Source organism: Phoca vitulina, unplaced genomic scaffold (genome assembly GCF_004348235.1).
Source record: "Phoca vitulina isolate PV1807 unplaced genomic scaffold, GSC_HSeal_1.0 scaffold55, whole genome shotgun sequence".
Classification (NCBI taxonomy): Eukaryota; Metazoa; Chordata; class Mammalia; order Carnivora; family Phocidae; genus Phoca; species Phoca vitulina.
The window spans coordinates 4,846,125-4,872,564 of NW_022589758.1; the positions used below are offsets into that span (position 1 = coordinate 4,846,125).

Consider the following 26,440-nt stretch of genomic DNA (forward strand, 5'->3'; position numbering starts at 1 on the left):
CGACTCCTATACTCTTAACTGGAAACCCTAAGAGCTTATTATTTATGTGGGTTTTATCTATTAATATTATATTATGAGTCAAAACTGAGCAATATAGGGGCGCCTGGGTGGCTCAGTTGGTTAAGCGACTGCCTTCGGCTCAGGTCATGATCCTGGAGTCCCTGGATCGAGTCCCGCATCGGGCTCCCTGCTTGGCGGGGAGCCTGCTTTTCCCTCTGACCCTCCCCCCTCTCATGTGCTCTCTCTCTCTCTCTCATTCTGTCTCAAATAAATAAATAAAATCTTTAAAAAAAAAACAAAAAACTGAGCAATATAAATTATTAATTCATTTAAGAGTAATGATAATAATCCCATTACATGCTAATATAAATATGGTTGTGGGTCATTCTTTCAAGTAAGAAATGGTGTTCTACCAAAAACAAGCAGGTAGTTCAGCTTGCAACTCACTCAAGTGATTTTCTTCAAGACAACCATCTTGCTTTGTTATGTAACAGAAGTGCTTTATGTGTATTCTTCATTTTATCATATAGATTCCTAAAAAGACATGTACTCGTAAGTTGAAATTTAATACAAGTAATAATTTTTACTGCTTCATCAAAGAAAGACATCCTTAACTAAAACGGGCTTTTTGTCTTTTTTTTTTTTTTTTTTTAACTGCAAGAGTGTAACGTTGAAGAATCCAATGCCTTGATTTATGCTAAGGTGCCACCAGTTCACCCATCCTTGCTTTGAGTCATCAGTGTAAATACAAACATAGTGAAAGAGCCAACGAGCTGAGTGTTGCTATGAATATAGTTTTGACTTTATGGGCCTTCTGTAAGATCTGGTAACCACCCCTAAGAGATCCACAGATCATGCTTTGAGACCTGCTTTCCTAGATGGTCGTCTACAAACAGTAAACTCTAATCATGCTGTGGACCTTAGTGTTGTACTTTACAGAGGGAATGGAAAATGTGTGGTTAATCTGGAAATTCAGTGGAGACTGGTTAAGTGGAGTTTCTACTTAATAAAAAATTTTACATGAATTTTAGAATTGTCTCTGACTCCAGACTAAGAGTTTCAAAACTTGATTTATTGGGAGTCTGTCATTCTTTATTTCACCAACATTTCCTGGCCTGTCTTAATTTTTGTATTGATTGCATGGATCACTTCTAATCTTAGGGATCATTTTCTTTTAAGAATATTTCCCAGGTCTCCCAGAAATATTTTCAAGGCTTGATTTTATTGCAGGGTTCTATTAAACATGCATAGTGGGATGTGTTAAAATGACTGTTTCCCCCCTCCTTTATACATTACAGCATCTTGTCTCTACTTTGTATTGCTTTTCCCTTGAAAGTATTCTAAAGTGATGCCTGAAAGGTTTTAGGGAGAGTGGAAAGTGCCAGGGTTATTATTTGGGGCATCACGGGGGAGTAGTAAAAATGGAATTTCTCTTAAAAGAGAGCTTTGATTTAATACAGTATCCTGCTTCTGCATGAAAAAGATAGTAGATGGAAAACAAAACAGTTTTTAAAAATGCATGCTGTATATTGGGTGAATTACCATCCAAGATGCTTTCTTAAGTTGTTAATACATGATTTATGGGTCTACCTAATTTGTGGAGATTAATGGCTCCCTATTTAATTTTTAGAATATGCTTGAATTGCTGGAAGAAATGCCAAATGGAGTTCCACCTGAAAAAGTTAAAAGTTACATCTATCAGCTAATCAAAGCTATTCACTGGTGCCATAAGAATGATATTGTCCATAGAGGTAAGTATGGAATTTTTGAAATGGAAAATATTAAGAAAACATCAGAGTTAACAATGAAATATTTTACATATTACTGTCTTAAGAGTATTTCCATGGGCACTGACGTTCCATTTAAATTAAATACATTTTGAAAGTACAGGATATGAGATGTCGTTCACCTTCCAAGTCTCCTTTTGGATCACCAAAAAGATGGACTGCAAATTTATTTGGATATTATGGTGAGATATCTGTTTGTATAACCAGATCTATTCTCAACTTTAGAAATGCCTAGGGATATAAAGAACTCAACAAATAGGAACTTTGAAGCTTACTTTGGGCAAAAAGAGCAAAGGGATGTTCTCTGTTGCCTTTTGGTCCTACTGGTAGACCAGAAAATGTGAAACCACCCAGAATAAGGCTTTAAACGTGGTCACTGACCCCCATTGACAGTCACCTCTCATTCCCTGTTAGACCAACCACCTCTGGTATATACCCTTCACTTCCTGAATTTCCCTATCCATTAGTGGAAAGTGCCCATTGCAAGTTGTAGGCATGATCAACCTTGCATAAAGGTAATGAGTTCGCTTCCGTAAACTGTTTTATTGCTATGAGGTGGGTGGTTTATAATAATAAAAGGGAAATTACTTTCTCAGCACGGTCTTTGACTGTACACTGTTTGTCTTCTCCTGATAATCTCTCTTGAATTCCAGAGTTTTACAGTAATGGGACACACTGATAAAATAATGAAGCCAGAAGATGTTTATCAGAAAGTCTTACAATATCTACTTCTTGTCTCTGAATTATCAGATAAATGAATACTACATTTTAATTTACCTATACAAACACACAAGCATATCACTTTAAAAATAGTCTCACTTTAAGAATAGCTTAAAGGTCATGTGAAGAATGCCAACTCCTATTATATCTAGAAAAAGACATTTTATATTTCTCTTGGATTTGACTTTCATACTAGTTACCTCATCAAGGTTTTTGGTGGTATAGATAGATCTCCAAGTCAACTGCATATCTATCTAGTGTCTAGGGTAATGATTCTATTAACAGTCTATACTACAATATGAGGCTATTAATAAGGAACTGATTTAGCTTCATTTCTATAGTGATGCTGTGATTTGGTTAAGTATATAGTAATAAATCAATGGTTGTGAATTAGCAGTAGAAACCATGATTCTGAAATCTACAGATTTTGCTCCTATTGCTTCCCTTTTTCCATTTTCACCTCTGCCATCTGATATAGATGATGGGTACTCTAAAAATAAAATTGTGAGATCTCCCAAGGCAGGAATTAAATAGCATTTTCTGTATATTTCTACTCAGCTCCCACCACATCTTCTGAAGATCCATGGAAAAAATGAGAAATGTTTTCTTGATTCATGTAGGATAACTTCAGCATTAGATATTTATAATTGTGAACCACACAGAAAAGCTAAAGAGATATGTAAATGTAGACATTATATACAAAATCACAACAAATTCTATCGTTTTATATAGTTTTTCCTCTAGTAAATATAATGCTAGCTACTTATATGTGTTTTTTTTTAAAAGGTGGCAATCTTGTTTATTTTATTTATTTTTAAATTTTTTTAAAGATTTAAAGAGAGAGACACAGCGAGAGAGGGAACACAAGCAGGGGGAGTGGGAGAGGGAGAAGCAGACTCCCCACGGAGCAGGGAGCCTGATGCGGGGCTTGATCCCAGGACCCTGGGATCATGACCTGAGCCGAAGGCAGACGCTGAACCACTGAGCCACCCAGGCGCCCCTACTTATATGTGTTTTTAAAGTATCTGGGGGGGCGCCTGGGTGGCTCAGTCCGTTAAGCAGCTGCCTTCGGCTCAGGTCATGATCCTGGGGTCTTGGGATCGAGCCCCACATCTGGCTCCCTGCTCAGCGGAGAGCCTGTTTCTCCCTCTCCATCTGCCTGCCACTCTGCCTACTTGTGCTCTCTCTCTCTCTGTCAAATAAATAAATAAAATCTTTAAAATAAAATAAAATAAAATAAAGTATCTTGTGGGTGTGAACATTTCTTTTGATATTCTATCTCCCATAAATTTTTTACTACTTTATAAAGTAGTATAGTTCCTTGAAACGTGGTGGCCTAGATTCAGTGATTCTTAAATTCCTTTCAGAGATCGCTTTAATACCTTTAAGATTTGAAGGGAAAAATATTTTTTAAATTGTGGGTTTTCATGTTTCTCAAAAAGAAATTAGTTGAAACTTTTATGTATCAGCAAAAAAGGTGTTACCCTGCTTTTCACTGCCACAGTTTCTATTCACATTACCGTGGATATTTCTAATTAGGTGCCATTATAGTGATCCAATAGTGTCAATCAGCAGTCCATAGAACATTTTTTAATAATTGTTTTTTTTGTCTTTATACTTCAGATATAAAGCCAGAAAATCTCTTAATCAGCCACAATGATGTTTTGAAACTGTGTGATTTTGGTAAGTTAAAAAAGAAATTGAGCCCTGTAAGTAGAATTAATTTAATATAACATATAGGTAGCTTTTAAAGGCTTATTAAAAGTATTTTTTTATGTTTTGACTTCAATTAGCAGAGGAATATTCTATTGGGTCGTATGTTGAAAAATTGATTGCTGGGAAAATACTCTCTTTGCATAGTGTTGTCTATTCTTTTTTAAAAATTCATAATGCAGTATTTGTTCAGTGAGAACACAAAGCAAATAGATGCACGTGCATATATTCATAAACCCAGTACTTAATGATTCCAAAAAACCAATTTTCTATGAAATCCACTATGCCTTCTGTTTTGGGTAGGATAAAAGAAATATTTTTAAAGTATTAAAGTAGAAATTATTTTAGGTATAATCATAAACACTAACAATATGCATAGGTAGATACATATGTATCATGTATATGCAATAGTTACATATCTATAAAGGTCAAAGACATTTTTAGAACAATTCCATTTATTCCCTTTAAATGTTCAATGAATGAGATTAGTAATTGATGTGTAATATTCCAGCTCCTGGTTGAGTGTATAAGGAAGCTTTTGAATTGTACTCTCTCCTAGTAGAAAATTGTGCATTCTTTTCCATATATATGAAACTGTATTAAGTGCTATTAAAAATTTGAGTTAAAATAATTCAAAAAAGTTTTAAAACTATAAATTAGGGTGTTTAAGTTCTGGGTCACCTTAAAAAAATCTTTTGTCTAATCCATATGCTGAAAAATAACAACTTGATTTTTTTTAATGTTTTTTCATATATTCAAGTATAATCATAAATATAATGTAAACCTCTACATATAAGTGAGAATTCATCTCCTTTCATAAGCATAGGTTAGATTAGTACCTCGGAGGTGGATCGAACAAATGAGAAATAGAAGCATTCTAAGAATGCACTGTGTGAATGACTAGTTTTCTCCAGTGTAGCTATTAGAAGCATGTGTAACTGTTTTCACTCAGTGTTTGCAAAGAATTTGAATATTATGAACCTGCTTGCCTGAGGAAAAATGTTTTATAGTAAGGGCTTAAATTTTTTCATACTTTATAAAGAATATTGCAAAGAAGAGTCCTGCTATATGTTAAACATCTTATGAAGTGCTTAGAAGAATAAAAAAGAAATACCAAAATACAGTTATTTAAAAGATTTTGACCTTGACATTTTTAGTACTTTCTTAGTATTATGATTTTCAGGAATATTTCTGGTTCTATTTCTCACTTCCTATCCATAATTGTGACTACCATCAAATACTGAGATTTTATGCACCTCATATGCCCTTTACTATGCATCCATGATTCTATGGGTTGGTGATCTGCTTAAACCCCCAAATTACTGAAATTTGTAAACAAGTTATAAATACAAAAGAGATGCCTATAGAATGGTTAATAATAGGAAAAGAGTATCCCTGGCCTGGCATCATTTCTTTTCTTTTTTTATTTTTATTTTTTAAAGATTTGTTTATTTATTTTAGGGAGGGAGGGAGAGAGAGAGAGTGTGTGTTTCGGGGGGGCAAAGGGAGAGGGAGAGAGAATTCTCAAGCAGACTTCCCGTTGAGCACGGAGCCAGACTCAGGGCTTGATCCCAGGACCCTGAGATCATGACCTGAGCTGAAATCAAGAGTCGGACACTTAACCAAATGAGCCACCCAGGCACCCCCTGGCATCATTTCTTAAAGGAAAGGCAATTTGAAGTGGTAAGGAAATTTCACATGGCTGCACTGCATGTGGTTCTCTATGTCCTACGTGTCCCCAGTGAACACTTCTCAACTGCTTTCCTTCCCAGAGCGCCGGGCTCCTTTGTCTAGCTTGAAGAATCCCATTTGAAAATAGGAATATTGCTTCCAAATATGTCTTATGAAGAAGCGTTGATTAACTGACGTTAGGGCTTTGTTTTTTGCTGTGGTTGTTTTTATTTTTTACTGTTACACTGTTTTCTACTTTTCAAAACTGACACCTTAATTTTTACCCCTAATTTTAATGTTCTGGTTCTCTGTGACTATCCATAATGCTTTTGGTGAGTTAGGTGGCTTATTTTTTGGCCCCAAAACCTTTTGAAAGGGTTTGGAGGGAAAATAATTATTGATAGAGTCTGTAAGTAATTAAGATACCCCTAATACGCTTCTCAGTCACATTAGGAGATTAAAATAATTTTGGCCTGCTTAGTTTCCATCATTGCCAACCATTAGTTATCTATATAATGGCTAGAACTGATCAGCAACAGTAGATCTACAAATAGTAATGTTAAGTCCCACATATCAGAATATAATGAGTGGCTCAGTTGGTTGAGTGTCTGCCTTCCACTCGGATCATGATCTCGTGGTCCTGGGATCGTGTCCCCCATCGGGCTCCCTGCTCAGTGGGGAGTCTGCTTTTCCCTCTCCCTCTGTGATCTCTCTCTCAAGTAAACAAATAAAAAATCTTTGGGCGAAAAAAAAAGAATATAATGACCATCTGTGACAGGGTATTTTAGCTTTGACTTGGGCTCTTGTAGGGACTTCATTTTGGTCCTAAGATTTGCATTTATTGAGAGAGCTGACTTAGAAGTATGCTCTGAATGCTTATAAAAGCATGTGATAACTTGAAAAATATGGATTTCTTTAATATAGGAGGAGACTGGTTTTTTTAGTGAGTACACTGTATATTTTAATTGACATATGAATGGACTAATGTTTTAAAATAACAAAGGCACCATTAATAAACAGCCCATTCAGTGCCAGTTATTATGTTCTTTTGATGTTCCTTTAAAATATTACTAGCACTGAAATACTTTGCCAACATGAAGTTATTATTTCTTTTACAAAGTTATACCTTTGGGTTTTTCTGTCTTTCAGGTTTTGCTCGGAATCTATCAGAAGGCAATAATGCTAATTATACAGAATATGTGGCCACCAGGTGGTATCGGTCCCCAGAACTCTTACTTGGGTAAGTTACCTTCCCCAGATAAAATAACTTTTATATATCTGCTGATCGTGTATCATTAGCTTTGGGATCATCTATGGAAGATAAGAACTTTAGTTAATTAAATACCAGTTACCTATTGCAGTGTAACAAACCACTCAAACACTTAATGGTATAAAACAAACACCATTTTATTTGCTCACAGTTCTGGGTACCAGTGATTTGGGGGAGTCAGTAATTGAAATTCAGCTGGATTGTTCTTCTGCTGGTCTCAATGGGAATCACTCAGGTAGCAACAGTCACTCAGCAGATCATTTGGAGGCTGGTTGGTTTACGAGGCCTCAGCTGGGACAGACCATCTCTGTTCCATGGAGACTCATCCTCCAGTGGGCCAGTCCAAGTTGCTTCATGTGATAACCGAAAACTTCCCTGGAGCAAGAGGGCAAGCCTCAAAGCAAAGGTGGTTTTGAAGCCTCTCTTTGCATGGCTTTTGCCTCATTGGCCGAAACCTGTTACATGGCCAAGTCCTGATTCAAGGGATAAGGAAATAAACTCGACCTCTTGTTGGGAGGACTGGCCTCCCTGTTGGTTCGTTCGTTCATTCATTCATTCATTCATTCATTCAACAAACAGTAATCAAGTATCTCTTATACCTAACCACTTTGCTAGAAACATGATGTAATTATTGAAGCAGTTGCCAATTTTCTTCTGAATAGAGAAATCCTGTTTGATGATAAATGGCTATTCAAACACACTGCATTGATGATTTTCTCAGCAACATCATATCCATCCACTTTGTGCCCACCCTTCCACTTTCAGTGCTCTTCCATTCATCTGTTAACCCCAGAAAAGGGTTTTCTGATAAGATTCTTCTTTTCTTTTTAGTAACTTGAGAGCCTAAGAAGGAGCCTATCCTCCTGAACTCAATCACATAGTTAATATGAATAATCCTCTACTTACCTTAGTGGTAGTATTTTCTTATTTTCCCTACATTGTATTTCCTTCTTGGGGACCATCCAAGAATGGAGAAAGAAGGCACATTCTGCAAATAAAATGAGATGTGGTGATGATGACTGGTGCTCTAATTACAGGTTTCATCTTTTTAGTGTGCCATATATATATCTGGGGGACATGAGAAATTTAATTTTTAAAGGTTTTATTTATTTGTTCATTTTAGAAAGAGAACTTGAGTGGGTGGAGGAGCAGAGGAAGAGGGAGAGAGAGAATCTCAAGTAGACTCTGTGCTGAGTGTGGAGCCTCACACGAGGCTTGATCCCACAACCTGGAGATCATGGCCCGAGCTGAAATCTGGAGTCAGACACTCAACCCACTGAGCCACCCAGGCACCCCGAGAAATTGAATTTTTAAAAGATACTTTTTATATAGTAGGAATACAAATTTCTGTGTTTCTTTTGTTGACGATCATGATGACTATATGTGTAAGTTACTGAGGGTTTATTTTGATATTGACAATTTCCCAGTGTCTATCAACCATCTGATTGTAATTCTTGATTCATTGCTGACATAGAGCATATAAGAATTATTGATACCAGGGGCGCCTGGGTGGCTCAGTCGTTAAGCGTCTGCCTTCAGCTCAGGTCATGATCCCAGGGTCTTGGGATCGAGCCCCTCAGCGGGCTCCCTGCTCAGCGGGAAGCCTGCTTCTCCCTCTCCCACTCCCCCTGCTTGTGTTCCCTCTCTCGCTGTGTCTCTGTCAAATAAATAAATAAAATCTTTAAAAAAAAAAAAAAATTATTGATACCAGTTACTGAAAGCTTTACTGTTTTTTTTTCTTTTTTTTTTTTAAATCAAAAGCTTGGTTTATCTTGGGAAACAAATGGTGGTTAGTCACTTTATTATTTCTCTTTGTGTGGATAGATTTTAGAATTTCTGTGCTAATTTTTAAATTTGGTTTTAGGATTGATTTTCTTTTGTGTTTGTCTTTGTTTCTTTTTCTGTGTACCTCTGTCTGGACTTAATGGGATGCATAATCCATTTTCTTTTGGGAAGGATTGGAATTTGAGTTTACTGGACAGATTTACCAAAGAAGAAATGAGTATGAAGTAGGTCGTTCTTAGAACACCATCCGAGGATTCAAGTATGGTAGAGGACTTTTTATGATAGGTTTTGTCTATATGATGGCCCCAAGGAGTTCATTCTGAGGACACCCTTATTATAGACCTTCAGAGAGTATTTGCTGCCTAATAATACCTGTCAGGAAGCTGCAGTTATGTTTAGAGATGTGTGGGAGCTACCAAAAGTAGATGGGGACTCCAATTAATTTGAGCCAAATTATACATTGCTAATTAAACGATTGTCAAGTACTAGTTGAAGAACCGTATTATTCGTGTAAAAATCCCATTGACATCAGTTGATAGTTGGTTAATATTAAGAATTTACATTTTTGTACATTCTTAAGACTTTGTTCTTGACATTCAAAATAATTCCAGCTGCATAAATTATTCACATCCGTTGACAGAAGAAAAATAGCGCAATTTGGGTATGTAGCGATTTTCCATAAGTTTCTCTATCTAGCACAAGTTTTTTCTTCTGTACAGATATTAAAGAAAGATCAGTATCCTTCCCTCCCCAACAAGCTACCAAAAAAAAATTTACATGAAGTTTCCTAATATGGTCCTTAGGTTTTTGTGGGAAGGAAATGAGATAAAGAAAATACTGACTTTCGGTTGTAATGACTTATTGTCCTAGAAACATATTCTGTATAGTGTTAACAGTGCTTTAATTTAGAGTGTCTGTTAAAAGTTTTGTATTCCTGCTGTATCATTATGGCATTCTAGAATTTCATCCCGTATTTTTTTCAGATACTTTATTTTGTCTTACCTTCTTTTAACTTTTTTTTTTTTTTTTTAATTTCTTTAGAGAAAGAAAGACAGTATGAACAGGGGGGAGGGGTACAGGGAGGGAGAGAGAGAATCTTAAGCAGGTTCCATGCATGGAGCCTGATGTGGGGCTCGATCCCACAACCCCGAGATCATGACCTGAGCCAAAACCAAGAGTCAGACACGCAACCGACTGAGCCACCCAGGCACCCCTGGCTTTCCTTTGTTAAAACTTGGATTATTTGTGTTTGAAACTAAAGAAAATAGGTTTCTTAATCTGCCACATATAATTTGATTTAAGACTATAGATATTGGGGCATACATATAAAGCTGTTTTTGGAGTACTTAGGTTTTCACTTATAGCCTCCATTTATTAATAACAGTAATACTCCTAAAGCCCTCTGGTAAACTCAGATCCTAGAGGGGAACTGTAAACCCCTAAGGAAATGGAAAAAGCATGCTTTGAGGCAAATAGTTATCATAAAGCTCCATATACACAGGGTACAAATAGTTTTAGGTAAATAATGCAGTAGAGCTTAGCCCACTCTTAGGTATTAGAAATTGTGATTCTATGCAATCAGAAGTTAAATAGTACTCAGTGTTTATTGTTTAAGAAGACATGTGAGTCGGTAGTACATTTTAATAGACTGATCTCAAAAAATGGATGAGGTATATAACTTTTTGACATTTCAAGAGCTAAAGGATAATTACCTAGAAAATGCATTTCTTGGAAGCATTTGATTTTCTAAGTGAAGTGTTAACTCATCAGACATGTGCACTGTTTTAGGGTTTATTAAGCCATTCATGTTCAAGATATGCCCAGATATGAATAGATTTCAACTTAGTGTATACCAACTAAATTATTATTAAACTGATGGTTTTACTAGCATAGATTTATTTACTTGTGCTCTGAATTTTTACTTGGATATCCGTAATTCCTTTTTTTCAGCCTCATTTTTAATTCCTTAAATACACAAATTGCTTTAAATCATGAATCTGTTCAAAGTAATTTGGAAATTATTAAAATGTATTTCTTCATTTGCAAGATAATCTCTCCCTTTGCTTTTCAGAGCTCCCTATGGAAAGTCCGTCGATATGTGGTCAGTGGGCTGTATTCTTGGGGAGCTTAGCGATGGACAGCCTTTATTTCCTGGAGAAAGCGAAATTGACCAACTTTTTACTATTCAGAAGGTGCTAGGACCACTTCCATCTGAACAGATGAAGCTCTTCTACAGTAATCCTCGATTCCATGGGCTCCGGGTAAGAGGCTTTACTAAAACTCCAAATGGAATCAATACAGCAGTATTTAAATCATTGTTCATTGCACAATGGAATGCTAAGCTGTCCATTGAATACTATTCCCTTTCCCAATACAATGTTTATAATCCTCATTATAATATTTTATCTTTGAATCTTACATAGTATTTGTGAATTTTAAGAAGTAGTCTGAATTTGAAAGTGGCAGCTGCTAATGTTTTTCCTAATTTATAAGTTCCAAATTTTCAAACTCTGTTCTAGCATATGCATTATTATATTCTACACTTTGATTATCTCAGAATGTTTCTTTGTCTAAAATATTAAGCATCCCCAAAAGATACAAAATGTATAAATGACTTGCTAATTTGAACAAATGTATTTGTAATGATTTGAGGGAGAATATGAATACTTGCATTCTATAGATTTAAAGGTTGTGTTCTAGCATGTATTTCTTGTCTCTTGACAGTGAAACATCAGATCTTCTTTTCAAGCCAGTATATTGTCTTGGGCAGCCTTTTCTAGACTTGCTAACTTTGTACAAAACTTGTTTTCAGAGCATATGCTTAAAAAGGATCTTAAGGTATAAACTTTCCCCAGGTGAGAGACAAGCAACTTGCAGAGGCACCTTATTAGAGTAGCCAGATATAGGCTGCTTCTCTCTTCCATCTACCCCCAAAGCTACTTTTTTAGTTTTCAACTACTCTGGGCTAACATGCCAATTGGTGACCATTGTGAGAACTCTAAAATAAGCTCACCGCCACTTCCTTTCTTTCTCTTAAATGCATGATTCTCAAACCATGTTTTCTTGACATTCGCAAAGCACTTCATTTTTTCTTTTGACTTTCTGGACCTCCGTTCATTCCACTTTGAAGAGCATCCCCTCCTCATACATGAGAGCACCCAACATGGTGCCCGCTCCTCTCCAAACTCTTACCATGCTTGTCTTTCCTTTTCTTTGCCTTCTATAAACATTTTACGATTTTTCCGGCTTCATGGATTTGGGATTTGTGGCTCCTTCTCCCGGGAAGGTGCTTCTGTTGTGTGGTCCCTTCTCACTTCGTAAATCTCAGCTCCAAGAATGTCCCCTTCTGGGGCACCTGGGTGGCTCAGTCGGTAAGCGTCTGCCTTCAGCTCAGGTCATGATCCCTTCTGGGATCGAGCCTCGCATCGAGCTCCCTGCTCCTCGGGAAGCTTGCTTCTCCCTCTCCCACTCCCCCTCCTTGTGTTCCCTCTCTCGCTGTTTCTCTCTCTGTCAAATAAATAAATAAAATCGTTAAAAAAAAAAAAAAAAGAATGTGCCCTTCTCTGATGACACCAACATACTGCCCCCACCCTCTTCCTAGTGTCTCCCATAGCACCACCCTTTTTTTTTTTCCATCCTAGCACTTCCCCTGGTATGTAGTTGTGTTGTTCATTTGTTTACTTGTTAATTATTAACTGTTGAGTTCTCAACTACTGGAGTATAAACTCCCCAATGGCAGAAATCAACTGTTTTTTCACTATATTTCTAACATCTATAGCAGAGCCCAGCACATCTAGTTAGGGACACAGTGAATACTTGAATGATGGATTGAGCCAGTTTGTGTCACCAGCACTCAAGCTCAGCTGAACCTCCCTTCTCTCCATCTCTAATGCTTCTTTCACCCTTAGCACCTTTTTACCTGAAATATTGATGATCACTCCTAAACACATCTCTCCAACTTTCTGTCTTCACTTTAGTGTTTTCACATTGCCTTTGGAATAATCTTCCCTCAAATTATGCATTCAATTATATCTCCTTTGTATTTGAAAGTCTGTATGGGATTGCTTACATTTAAACTCCTTAGGGGGTAGCATTAAGAACCCCTTGCTCTTAGCCCTTCAGCCTTGTCTGCCACTCATTCCCACCATTGCCCCCTACTTGTCAACGTACTGAACTTCTTACCATTTCCTTGACATGTTCCTTCTACAGCGCTGTATTTTCATTTCTATGATGCTCCTAGTACTCGCTCTACTTCATGGACAGCTTTTCCTCCTCCTTCCCCCAGACTGATGTCAAGTGTTCTCCTTCCGGGAAGCCCTTCTAGACTCCTCCAGGGAGTGGGTGACTCCCCCTTCTGCGCTCCAGTAGCTCTCATTGCCATCTCTTTTAAATAGCTGTTTAAAAAAAAAAAAATGTATCCTCACTGAACTGATGAATTTCTTGAGGAAATGAACTATCATGTCCACCATTATATTCACAGCACATCTAGAGTAGTGCCTACAAGGTTGAATAGTAATGAAAGATTGAATATTTGACCTCAGGATTTTAGCAGTAACTTCTGGAACATCAAGCTTGGCCTGCTGGCTGCCTGTTCTTTGCCTGGTTAAAGAGACTCCGTGCTGGATTGCCTGAAGAGAGTGTAAACAGATGTGTTATGGTACCTGGCCTTAATAACTTATAAACTAGCTGAAGAATTGAGACGTTTTTGCATGAAATAATCGGAAAGCAATATAACTTATAATAAAGCACCTCATTCTTTACTGCATTGCACTGTTTTCTAATACATCTCTCAGTATGGCTGAGACCATGAGAGTGTTAAACATTCTGGAAAGTTAGAAATCATAGTTGGCTGGATTCACTTGAGAAAGATTTATAGAAATTTGAAATTTGTATGGATATGAAGAATGAGTAGCATTTAGATTAGATAGGCCAAACGAAGGATTTCTTTCCCTCATTTGTGTGTGGTCCGTTTTGTTCACAGTCTCCTCACTAAATAGTATTATCTGTAAAATGCTGGATAGCACATGACAGCATCGCTTATAAATAATCTTCATAGAAATTGCTGCTTCCATGACACTTTGATTTTTATAAACTTTAATATTTTACAGTTTAGTCTGAATGTGTTTGTGGTATTTTAACTAAATTAGATTAATCTTTTTGGAGGTTTAGCAATGTCATTTGAGAGAAATGTCTTCCTTTATCATTTTGTTGGAGAATATCTGTGGAAGATAGCTAAGCATGTAGAGTGTGGGAACTGGAACTTCCATGAGATACAGACTCGCCGGTGACCAGTCTAGTGTTATTGGCGTTTTGATTCAGTTGTGTAGAGATTGGAAAGTCAACCAGATGTTGCTCTATTGGTATGCTTTATTTTGAAAAAGTAACAGTTGATGTCCCATAGTCTAGGGCATAGACTCTGGAGTTAGACTGCTGGGGTTCAAAGCCTGGCTCCATATTTCCTACATGAATGACTTTGGCAAGTTTCTTATGCCTCTGTTTCTTTGTGTAGAAAATGCTGATAACAGAAGTACTACCCTTTAGGGTTGTTGTGAAGGTGAAATGTTATCTGTAACATGCCCAGAGCAGTGCCTGACACATAGTAAGTGCTCGCTAAAGACGTACTCTCGTGGTATTGTGTTGTTCAAGTGATTAAGAAAGAAAAGCTACTCATTGGGATATAATTTAAACTTTTATGCTTGAGTTTTGGTTATTTGTTGAATTATTACATGAGAATGGTAAATTTCATTCAAAAGCATATATATTAAATTTTTTTAACTTTGGTCATTTTTTTATCATATTTTTAATACCTTTTCACTGCATTAATTTTCTTATCAATGAAATGTTACTTCTGAAGAAAGAAAGGGACATCTGGTAGCATAAGATAGACCTCATAAGCAAAATATTAATTAAAATGTAGCAGTACAGAGTTATTTATCACAGCATGACAGGTGTCTCTCTTTGGGCTGATATTTAATACTCCAACAACATCCAAAAGAACTTCCGTTGAGAGAGGTGCCTAGGTTCAGAAAGAGTGTGGGTTTGGATTATAGACCTGGGTGCAAATATTAGTTCTGCTTTTTAATTATGTAACTTGCCTTGAATCAGTTATTTGAACTTTCTGATTGTCACCTTCTTCATCTCTAAAATAAGAAGAATTGCTAAAATGCCTTGTGTAGCATCGCTTCCCTCTGTAATTAGTTATAGATTATTGCCTGTGTGTCTGTGTTAAGTTCATGTTATTCCTTCTACTTCCTTTATCTGGGGTGCTGTCCTACTTTTCTCTGTCCTCACATTTTTCTTATCTTTCAAAACCTAGTTCAAGTATTATCTGTGGATTCTTTTTTTCTCCAGCTGCAAACCACCTTGGTCTCTCCTTGCTCCGAGCTTCAAGTAGAATTTTTGGCTGCACATTTCAGTGCTGATTGCTGTCCCAGCCAGAGTGTAGGTTGCTTAAGTGCATGGTTTAGGTCTGACCCATATGCTGTAATTCCTGCCATCCCTAGCACAGTGTGCAGATAATAGATAATGTCATAATCTCAACTTAAGTGCCTTGTTTGAATTTTCCTCCATAACTAGTCCTCCCATGCACGTATTGAACACGTTTAAGGATTCTAGTACTTTGAAATGCCTTTTTTTTTTTAAGATTTTATTTATTTATTTGACAGAGAGAGAGTTAGCGAGAGCAGAAACACAAGCAGGGAGAGTGGGAGAGGGAGAAGCAGGCTTCCCGCTGAGCAGAGAGCCCGATGTGGGACTCAAACCCAGGACCCTGAGATCATGACCTGAGCCAAAGGCAGATGCTTAACCGACTGAGCCACCCTGGCGCCCCTGACATGCTTTTACATTGGTATAAAGGAAATAAAGCAAAGGAGCCTTCCCATTAGGATGGAGTACATGGCATTGGGCTCTAATACTTTCTCATCCACTTAGATGTTGCAAAATGCGAGGTGGCAGAGAGGACAGAGCACCTAAATAAATTTGACCTCTTCTCCTCATTTTATTTAGAAAGGCATTTATTAATTTAGGAGACTGTTTGCCTTCTGTTCCAACTTATATAAAGGAAGGAATTGAAAATAGGTCATTAAAAGAGTATTTTAAAAGCATTGTTAGAACATATGTCTGAATTCACTATTGCTATTTCTGTGGCCTTTTAAGTACTGACCTCTCTGCCTTCTCTCTCTCTCTTTTTAAGATTTTTATTTATTTATTTGAGATAGAGCATGAGCGGGGTTGGGGGGTGGGCAGAGGCAGAGGGAGAGGGAGAGGGAGAAGCAGGCTCTCCACTGAGCAGGGAGCCCAACACGGAGCTCGATCCCAGGACCCTGGGATCATGACCTGAGCTGAGCTTAACTGACTGGGCCACCCAGGTGCCCCTTCTCTCTCTCTCTTCTTTTTCACTTCTCTAATTTTCAGGAGTAAATGATGTTGTGAAAAAGGCTTAAGAATTGTCTATGTAAGCAGACAAATTCTGTATAAACTGTATTATAACTGAACTATCTATATAAACAAGACAGTACTGTGTAAACTGTATACACTCAAGTTTTTACAGTTAGGTTTGTTTTACATGCTTCATTGACTAGATTTAATATCCTCTTTCATCTGTACATTTTTCTGTTACTTAACACCCAGTCCTATTAATCTGTACCTCAAATACATAGACATAAAAGTAATAGACATATGAAATGAATTTGACTTTGGCACTAGGGCAGTAACTTCTGTTCCTTTGCTACCTTTTTCAGCACTCACAGCACATATGCACATGTGTCCCCTCCCCCACGTGCTAACACTCCTGTCCTGTTCTTACAGTTTCCAGCTGTTAACCATCCTCAGACATTGGAGAGAAGATACCTTGGAATTCTAAATAGCGTCTTACTTGACTTAATGAAGGTGGGCCAAGTTGATGTTGTCTGTATACATGTATTTCACAGAAGTAGGCTCTGGTCACATGTAAACACAAAAAAATCCTGTTTCTCCAGCTTTCATTGCACCAGCCAGTCCATAAGCTGGTGCTGGTTGTTTGATAGTAGACCTTCAAAAAACACTTGTTAATGGATCAGTTTTATTTTATGCCCATTTAGTTTATTGTTCAAAATCAGAGGAGGTTACATTATGCACAGAGTCTTTAAAGGTACACTTGGTACAGTTGGAAATTGCTGAGAGCACTCTCAGAACTTTGCTGTGCTTTAAACTATGTTCCTGTGTGTCCTGAGGAGCACTGTGCAAATTGGTGTGGGGGCAATGGTGGGGGAGGGGGCATGGCTTTTAGAAAGGCCACATACCACATAACCTTTTGTAGAGAATCACAATATTCATTAATTTATGAAGGCTTTCAGAAATCCCATAGTAAAGAAGCATTTATGTCTTGCTCAACATTTCCCAAATTCAATTAAATACTGAATACTTTTTTAAAAAAATAACTACAGTGCTGGTGTTCTGAACACAGGTTGAGAGAAGCTATTAAAAAGATAGCCCTCAAGGGTCTTTCATGTTAATTAGGCATAAATTATCTCTTGAATCAGTTGGATTTTGTCAATATGTTGTGTCATACAATCAATATTTATCAGGGCTTAATGATTTGGTAACTTAAAAATGTAAATAGAATAAAGAAGAAGAACTGAGTTAAATACATATATTAAATACATAAATATTTATAAGGTATGCAAATTATGTATACATTTCAGTTAGTGGAGGTATATAAAAATGATTTTGGTCTCACTGGCAGTTAAAACAGTTAACATCAAAATGGTTTCAAATGTATGATACTAGTTGAATACAGAAAAGTTGGCTCCTGAGTAGTATTTTAAATTAGAAGTACATACGACTTTTCACAAGCCAAATATCTACTAGCGTCAAAGTGCTATTTTAAGATTATCAACTGTAGAAATTACTGCATATACAGACAAAGAACTATTTTCAAATTACTTAAAAGGAGGAGGTCATTATGAGGAAAGTATAAAACTCACTGAGTAAATAGCTTTAAAATTCAGTATTTAGGGGGAAAAAACAACATTTTTTTAAAACTAAAATAGAGTCCATATAAATTACTGTAGTTTGGATTAATTCTGGTAACCTGTATCCCCTCTAAAATGGCCAATATGTATAAACAGATGCAGGATGAGATGGCCATTTTAGGTACTTATATATGGACAAAATTAACAAATCTGCTTTAGGGAATGGCATAGAGAATATATTTCTTCATGAAAAGATAAATAATGTTATTTACTTTTCAAATTCATTTTAAAAATAGCTAAAAGACAAAGGAATAATTCTGTTTATATAACATTCAATAACAAGGCAATATTAATCTTTGGTGAGAAAACTCAGAATTGTGTTTTCCAGGAGTGAGGAGGCACAGGGGTATAGAGCCAGGGATGGGGGTCTTGAAGAGGTTTCTGGGGTGTTAATAATTTTCTCTATCTCAGTCTTGATGTGGTTACATGGATATGTTTACCTTCTAAAAACTAACTGAAATGTATACATAATTTGCATACCTTATGAATGTACATTTCAATAAAAATGTTTACTTAGTGTTAAAGAAATTTGAAGCTAAATATACTAAATAGGAATTAGACAGTTTAATTTCCAAATTGGTATCAATACAGAAAGATTCCAGTTATCTTTGTACTTTTATCTGTGCTAGATTTTACCAGGTACCACACTGACCCTTGGTAATTAGACTTGGTAATGATTTAACAAAAAAAAGTTCAGTTATTTTTTTAAAAAGACAAAAAGCAAAAAACGTGAAATTGTATTTAATTCAGTTCTTTATTCTATTTACATTTTTAAGTTTCATTTTCTAAAGAGGAGAATATAACTGAGATAAGTTTAGAATTGTGTCTGAGTCAACATGAATATAAATCCACTTGCATGTAAACAGTGGCTTGGGTTACCAGAATCTTTTGACCCAAAATGAATGTTTCAGTGTGTGGTAGGATCAGATTTCAAATTTTCTGTGGTGCTAGGTTATTAAAGGTGGTTGTCTGAAATTGAATTCTGGCTCACTGGGAGCAAATCTAGGTTTGTTCTCACTGTTCAAGTGGATCACAAAGAGATTAACTGTGGGTAAAACCAATGAAAGTGACCTAGAGATGGATTTGGGAATGCTGGAATTTGAACATTCTTCCTTTCTCTGAGAGAAAATGCCATCAGTGAATTTTGCTGTGAGAATATCATCACAGCAGATTCCAGTGTGCTCTACTGAGTTGTGTTAGGTTATGTAGGTTTATGTTTTATATATTTGCTTAATTTGTCGATAAAAATTATTTTAATAATGATTCACCTTTTAAAATCTTGTCCAATTACTAATAAGATAAATAGTATTAGAAGAAAACATTTTAGTTGTTAAAACATCTACTATGTGCAACATAAAAGGGTTAGTTACTGTAATATATAAAGAACACTTAAAAATAAATTAAGACGGGGCACCTGGGTGGCTCAGTCGGTTGGGCATCCAAATCTTGATTTTGGCTCAGGGCATGATCTCAGGGTTCTGGGATCCAGCCCCAGTCTGGCTCCTCGCTCAGCGAGGAGTCTGCTTGAGGATTTTCTCTCTCCCTCTCCCTCTGCCCCCCTACCCATTAATAAGTAAATCTTTAAAAAAAAAATTAGGACAGATGCACAAATAGAAAAATAAGAAGGAATATAAGTAACCAATAAGCATAAAAATATTCAACCTCATTAGTAATCACAGATGTGAATTAAAACAGCTATGAGATACCATTTATTAAATGTCTATAGTTTACAAGTAGTAAAAAAAAAAAAAAATGAAGGTGCCAGGAAGTTGGTAGATTCTCAGTTGCTAAGAAGGAGTATCATTTCAGTCAACCTTCCCAGGGGATGATTTTTCAACACATAGAAAATAATCCTCAAAAGTTTGCATAGCTAACAATCTATCTCTGGGAGTTTATCCTATGAGAGGGATCATGTATGTGTGCAAGGATTTCAGGTGTTTATCATAGCATTAATTATAATAGTGCAAAGCAGCAGCCATCTAAATGTCCAACAGTAGAGACCAGTTGAATAAATTATGGTATATCTATACCACACACTTCTTTAGTCATTTAAAAACATGTTGTAAAGTTATTTGTTGCAGTATTTTTCATAAAGGAAACAACCAAAATGTTTATCATTAGGGAATTGCTAAAAACAACCTAAGGCATATCCATAGAGTAAAAGCTTTTCACTGATATGCAATGATCTCTTAAGATCTAATGTCCATTGGAAAGAAAGCTAAGTGCAGACCATTGTGTGTCTGCTACTATATGGGTAAAATAAAAGGAACAGACAGAGATAGGTACTAGGTACAGAGTATCTATGGAAGGATGCACAAGAAACTGATAACATGGGCTGCCTCCCGAGAGGGGGACAGGAGAAAGATGAGTGTATATTCTTTCATGTGAATATATACTTCTTCCAAAATATATTTCAAATGTTTAAGTTATGTTGTAAAAAATGTTTTTGATTAGTCTGTGAAAAATGCAGGATCCACAACTTATATGTATAATATAAGCCAGATTTTATAAAAGAAAATATGTATATACGATATTCAAAAAAGGGCTGGGAGGGCTTATTCCCAGAGGACAACAGTAGTAAGATAATGTGGTAATTTATTTTTTTAATTTTTAAAAAAATTTTTAAAAGGATTTTATCTATTTGAGAGAGAGAGCGAGTGAGCGAGCATGAGCGGGGGGCGGGGAGGGGCAGAGGGAGAGGGAGAAGGAGAAGCATACCCCCGCTGAGCATGGAACCTGACACAGGGCTTGATCCCAGGAACCCAAGACCTGAGCTGAATTCAGACACTTAACCAACTGAGTCACCCAGGCATCCTGACAGTTTGGTAATTTAAATAGTCCTATTAAAAAAATTTTTTTTTACTAAACTGTGTTTGCTAGATATTTTGCAATGACCATGCATTTCCTTTATAAGGAAAAGAAATAAGGTTTTTATTACAATTTAAATTTGACTTTGTAATGTTCTTTCCAATCCTAACTTTGTTTCCTAAGAATTTACTGAAGTTGGACCCAGCTGACAGATACTTGACAGAACAGTGTTTGAATCACCCTACATTTCAAACCCAGAGACTTTTGGATCGCTCCCCTTCAAGGTCAGCAAAAAGAAAACCTTACCACGTGGAAAGCAGCACTTTGTCTAATAGGTAAATATTCCCTTTTAAGGAAATACAGATGCAGTGTTGGTCTTACAAGTAGGTGGAGGAGGTGGCTGCTTAAATGATGCAATTAGAGAAAAGAAGGAAAGCCCTCTTTATTCAAAAATATCTTTCTTATGCTTATTACATGATTCAGAACCACAATTAAAGAGTTGTGTGGGTCTTAAAGACTTTCTTACCTTTAACAAGTATATTATGGAAACCTATGCATTTCCTGGGAAAGGTAGCATAGGTTAGCAACTAAGGGTGTTTCCAGACTCACGAACTAGAAGATTCTGTGTAAATGGGGCCCAGGTGTGATTCTTGGAGGCAAAAGGGTGGGTGAGGGCAAGGGGATTTCTGGAGGGAGAAGAGGATGTCAAACACAAGTGGGTAGGAAGCCACCTAGGACAATCTTTGCAACTGAACCAAGTAGGTTTGGCTCTATTAGAAGGCTCTTATGTTTTTGTTGTTCTTTTATTTTTATTTTTATTTAATTAATTTATTTATTTAACAGAGAGAGACACAGCGAGAGAGGGAACACAAGCAGGGGGAGTGGGAGAGGGAGAAGCAGGCTTCCCGCCGAGCAGGGAGCCCAATGTGGGGCTCAATCCCAGGATGCAGGGATCATGACCTGAGCCGAAGACAGATGCTTAACGACTGAGCCACCCAGGCGCCCCTGTTATTCTTTTAATCATTGAGTTGAGAAGTTAGTTTTTCATAAGAATAAGAATATGGAAATAGTAGAGTCAGTTTGGTAGATAGTGATTAAAATTGGTGCTTCTTAAAATAAAAATTTTTAGCATAATCTTAAAAAAAAAACAAAAAACCTCTATTTCTGGGCTGAGGGGCTGTCTTCCCTCCTCTACCAAGAAGCTGGTCTTGTCATCTGGTGTTGCTCAGACTCTGGGATTAGTAAGTTGTTTCGCTCATCTACTATTAGAAGAGAAACAGAAAATGATAATTCTTAATATGAAGCTTTTTGAATATAAATTTTTTCTCCTTTCACCGCAATTTTCTCTCCACATAGAATAATTGTTATTAATCTATTGGAATTTTGAAAGCCCAAGACCTGGTACTTTTTGAAGATCTGTGAGCATATCCATAAATTGGCAATAACCATTTATCCTATGTTTTCTCTGCCTAACTGCGATGGTGTGATTGTGTTTTACTGCTCTTTACTCTTTTAAATGTTTGGTTTTGGTTATTGTTTCCCTCACATCTTATAGACCATTCTTACCTGGATTGTTTTATTTGTTTGGGTTTTTTTTTTGTTTCTTTTTTTTTTCCCCCAGGGAGGCCTGTGAGCAGATTCAAATTCTGCTTAACCAAGTTTGTGTTCACTTTGTTATCTGTTTCCATGAGATTTTAGTATACTAAGGAATAATAGTCATCATGTAGTTACTCCTTTCCATTTAGGAAGTTCACATTATGCCTCTGTCTTATCTGGGATCACTCACAGTTCGGGTACTTTTGTCTCCCTTCTACCTTAATTATCACTTGACTCCTCTAGTTTACATTTGCAAAGGAAAAGGATCCCAAGGATATAAAGTTCAGTAGACTGATGATAAGTTTTTGCTTCGTGCTGTAGTGATTAGTGGTAATAACCCATATCATGAAAGGGGGCCTGTGTGTTTGTCCTCTAATGACTTGGCTTGAGAGATCCCCGATGGGGATCTGAGGCTCTCCCTGGGAACCTTCTTTAGGAATCTGTCAAGGAGGATGTGTGTGGTGATAAGGCTATAGCTTACATGGGTCTTCAAGGAGTCTGCCCAAATCTTCTTTTGAAGTAGGCAAGAATAGAAATAAGTAAATAAAATCTCTGGAAGGTTTTGTTTTTAGGTCTTAACACTTGTGTAGAATTTTAAAAGAAAAAGTCCTAAGTGGTTTCTTTAGGAATGATCTCAGCTCAGTTTACATGTATGTGGAAATGTCCTTTTCTCTACACATGTCTATGGAATCCCTTCTTGTTGGGGACACTAACTACACAGACCATGGCTAACTCGGACTTCCCAGCACTATTGTAGAGGTGTTCACAGCATCACCGCTGCCCTGAGACACATTCACACACCATGTCTTCTATTGTCCAAGTTCATGTCTCTGTAGAAGAGGCAGTGGACTCTTGGCATTACCTTGCCCTGCCTGAGTCTCCTTCAGACTGTCCTGAGGTTCTCCTGACCTTGGACGTGGTGGGATGGTGTTTCAGCCTGCCCTGCCCTCTCACCAGTTCTGCTTTGCCATCCTTCTCCATAAAAATGTAGCTTTGCATCTTTGATGTTTACTTTGGAAAGTTATTTTAACTAAAGAGATTAACTATCTGTCCTGCCAGCCATTTCAGAAGGGTTTATATATAAAATCCTCTTAAGTGCTTGGCAGTTTAACACAGATTCCTTACAGTTGTGTGCCAAAGAGATCTATGGAATTTTCGGAGCAGTTTTTTATTGTTGTGCTTTGGCAGAACTCCAATTTGAAGACAACTTGATGCCCTTTCTACTTAAGAATTATGTACAAAGCTCAATGGCTTCAAATTAATACTAAGACAGAAGTGTTCAGAATAGGGGTTTAGGCTCTTTGTACTTTTATGGGAAACCTAACTCTTTGATAAATGTTTCTGCCTTAACATTATAACCTCCCTTTTCACATTAGAAACTGTATCTTACATTGCTATGAATTTGTTCTTCCTAACATGTAGGTTTGTGCTCTACTTTGAGATCAGTGTTTTCCAATAGTTTCAAAAGCTTTAGCAGCTGTCTTCACTCTTCTCTATCCTTTTCTGGTTTTCTTTGGAGCTTCGGACATTACACAGTATCTGTGTGTGTTATCTCTGCTATTACCCTCTCTAGACCTGAAGGAGAAAGGGGAGGAAGTAGGAATATGAGAGCCCAGGGGAACCAGGCAGGAGGATCCACCCCATCAGAGCTATAATCTGGACAGACACAGCTGTGACCCGAGTTAGGGTGCATGCTGGGAAAGAGTAGGGAAGACAGCCCCCGGCCCCTTGCACTGCTAAGTGCAACTGGGAGTTAGGTGGCAAGGGATCCCGGGTGATGCTGTATGCAGCATTAGACTCCTGAGGCCCTGAGCGGGGCAGAGCAAAATGGAGAACAGACTGGGGGTTGGGTAAATGGGAGATAACCAGCACACGTAGACCTATTTATGGGTTAGACTATTTGCATATTGTTGTTTGGGTTTTTGAAAAGTTGCTTAGATATTTTAGTTATCGAGATATAAATTGACAAATGACTCTGATGGCTTAAAACCTGATGCCTTTAGGGCACCTGGGTGGCTCAGTCAGTTAAGCCTCCGGCTTTTGATTTTGGCTCAGGTCATGATCTCAGGGTCCTGGTATCGAGCTCCACTCCGTGCTCAGTGCAGAGTCTGCTTAAGATCCTCTCCCTCTGCCCCCTCTCCACTGCCATCTCGCCAGTGTGCTCTCTCTCTCTTTAAAAAACAAACAAACAAGAAGAACCATGAGAGACGATGGACTCTGAAAAACAAACTGAGGGTTCTAGAGGGGAGGGGGTTGGGAGGATGGTTTAGCCTGGTGATGGGTATTGAGGAGGGCACGTTCTGCATGGAGCACTGGGTGTTATGCACAAACAATGAATCATGGAACACTATATCTAAAACTAATGATGTAATGTATGGGGATTAACATAACAATAAAAAAATTAAAAAAAAAAAAAAAACAAACAAAAAAAACCAACCTGATGCCTTAGGATATGATGACTGCCCTTTATTGATCCTGGGGATAGAGTCAGTTGACATCATTTAACAGAAGGTGAAACTTTTGTTTCTTTTTTATTTAAAAAAATTTTTTTTATTTATCATTCATTTATTTAGAGAGCGCACGCAAGTGGAGGAGAGGGGAGAGGGAGAGAGGTAGACTCCCTGCTGAGCGCAGAGCCCCATATGGGGCTCGATCTCACAATCCTGGGGCCACGACCTGATCCAAGATCAAGACTCCGACACTTAACTGACTGAGCCACCCAGGCATCCCGAAACTCTTGTTTCTTTGTAATTTCTTTCTAGGTCTAGGACCTGCTATTTATTTAGTTAGCTCATATTTAAGGGACCTTATTTGATGCTGCAATTGTGACTGAGCCAGGAGAGATTAGTGAGTATATTTAGGAGATGAGGCCTTCCACAACTGTTACAGGCTTGCTTGTTATCAGATACTTTTTTTAACACTCTGAAGGGTAGGAGGATGGGAAAAGAGCCCTTACCTTTGATGCCTGAGCAATGGGTTCTTAGGGAAAATGGGAAGGAATAGTTTCATAGATTACCATTATACAGACAAAAAAATGTGACTCTTCTTCCAGTTAGTGTGTGATGGGAACAAACCTCCCCATGTCAAACCATCTTTAGCAATAGAAATATTTGCAGCAGAATTTTCTGAATGCATAATAAAAAGGGAATTGTGTAAATTATTTTTCACTTAAAAGCGTTCTCCTATCTCAAACTATAATTTGGTCCTTTAAATAGTTGCAGTTGAACAAACTGACCTTGCTGTGAGGTCAATTTTAGCTTTCCATTAGAGGACAAGGTTTTCCTCTGGATTTGTATTTTGTATTTTAAGCCAGGTAGGAAATGAAGCTTTAAATCTTAAAGAAGGCCTTAGTCGGTTTGGAATAATGACGTGTGAGATGATGAAGAAGAGAATAAATTGTGTCTTCTGGAGAGAAATTAACTCTCTAGATCCCTGTGATGAAGTTAGAGACACATTCCTGTTTAGGGTACAAGGAGGTACCTGAAGTACCCTAAAAGTATTGCCACTTCTCTAAAACATAAACATTGATCATCATGTTTTCCAACAAAGTTTACGTTTGATTTTAGAGTGTCATTTTCTTTTTTTGAGTATATTGCAAGAACTCTCATTCTTTGACGATACAGACTAAAGACAAAAGGATACTGGTGTCTGTGTGTGCTGTGAGTATGTATCTCTGAAGCAGGCAGTGAGTTTCACAAATAAAAGGGAAGTTCAAGGAACATCATGACGTTCAAGTCCACATGTTACCTCTGAAATTCAAGCATTCAAAGAGTTATAAGGAGTTTGTTATAGCTTAGCTCTCTTCTTCTTATCAGGCATTCTATAACAAACACTCATGTGAGCACCAGCATAGCAAAAACATGTTTTCCCAGATTATCAGTTAGAAACCGTGTTGGCAACAAGTTAGTTGAACATTTAAGGATGTCAAAATCATTTCGTCAGGACCATTGCTTTGTTGCAGAGTGACTTGATCTACCCAGCTTACTTTTTATGGTTACTTGTCATTTGTTGGCATGTGTTTGAGCGAATTAAATGTTTTTAGTCTTTGAGGTGTTTTAAGGGTGTGTGCGTGTGTGTAT

The 26,440-nt window shown here is 37.2% G+C and overlaps 1 protein-coding gene across 1 annotated transcript in view; it reads left to right on the plus strand.

Moving 5' to 3' along the window:
* The window catches only part of CDKL5 (cyclin dependent kinase like 5), a 209,672-nt gene that overhangs the window by 151,963 nt on the left and 31,269 nt on the right, over nucleotides 1-26,440 (plus strand). Inside the window, exons 6-11 of the mRNA XM_032389645.1 lie at nucleotides 1,631-1,751; nucleotides 4,131-4,190; nucleotides 7,041-7,131; nucleotides 11,018-11,207; nucleotides 16,753-16,833; nucleotides 20,949-21,100. Of these exons, the coding sequence (XP_032245536.1) occupies nucleotides 1,631-1,751; nucleotides 4,131-4,190; nucleotides 7,041-7,131; nucleotides 11,018-11,207; nucleotides 16,753-16,833; nucleotides 20,949-21,100 (695 nt within the window). The remainder of the gene's footprint in view (nucleotides 1-1,630; nucleotides 1,752-4,130; nucleotides 4,191-7,040; nucleotides 7,132-11,017; nucleotides 11,208-16,752; nucleotides 16,834-20,948; nucleotides 21,101-26,440) is intronic.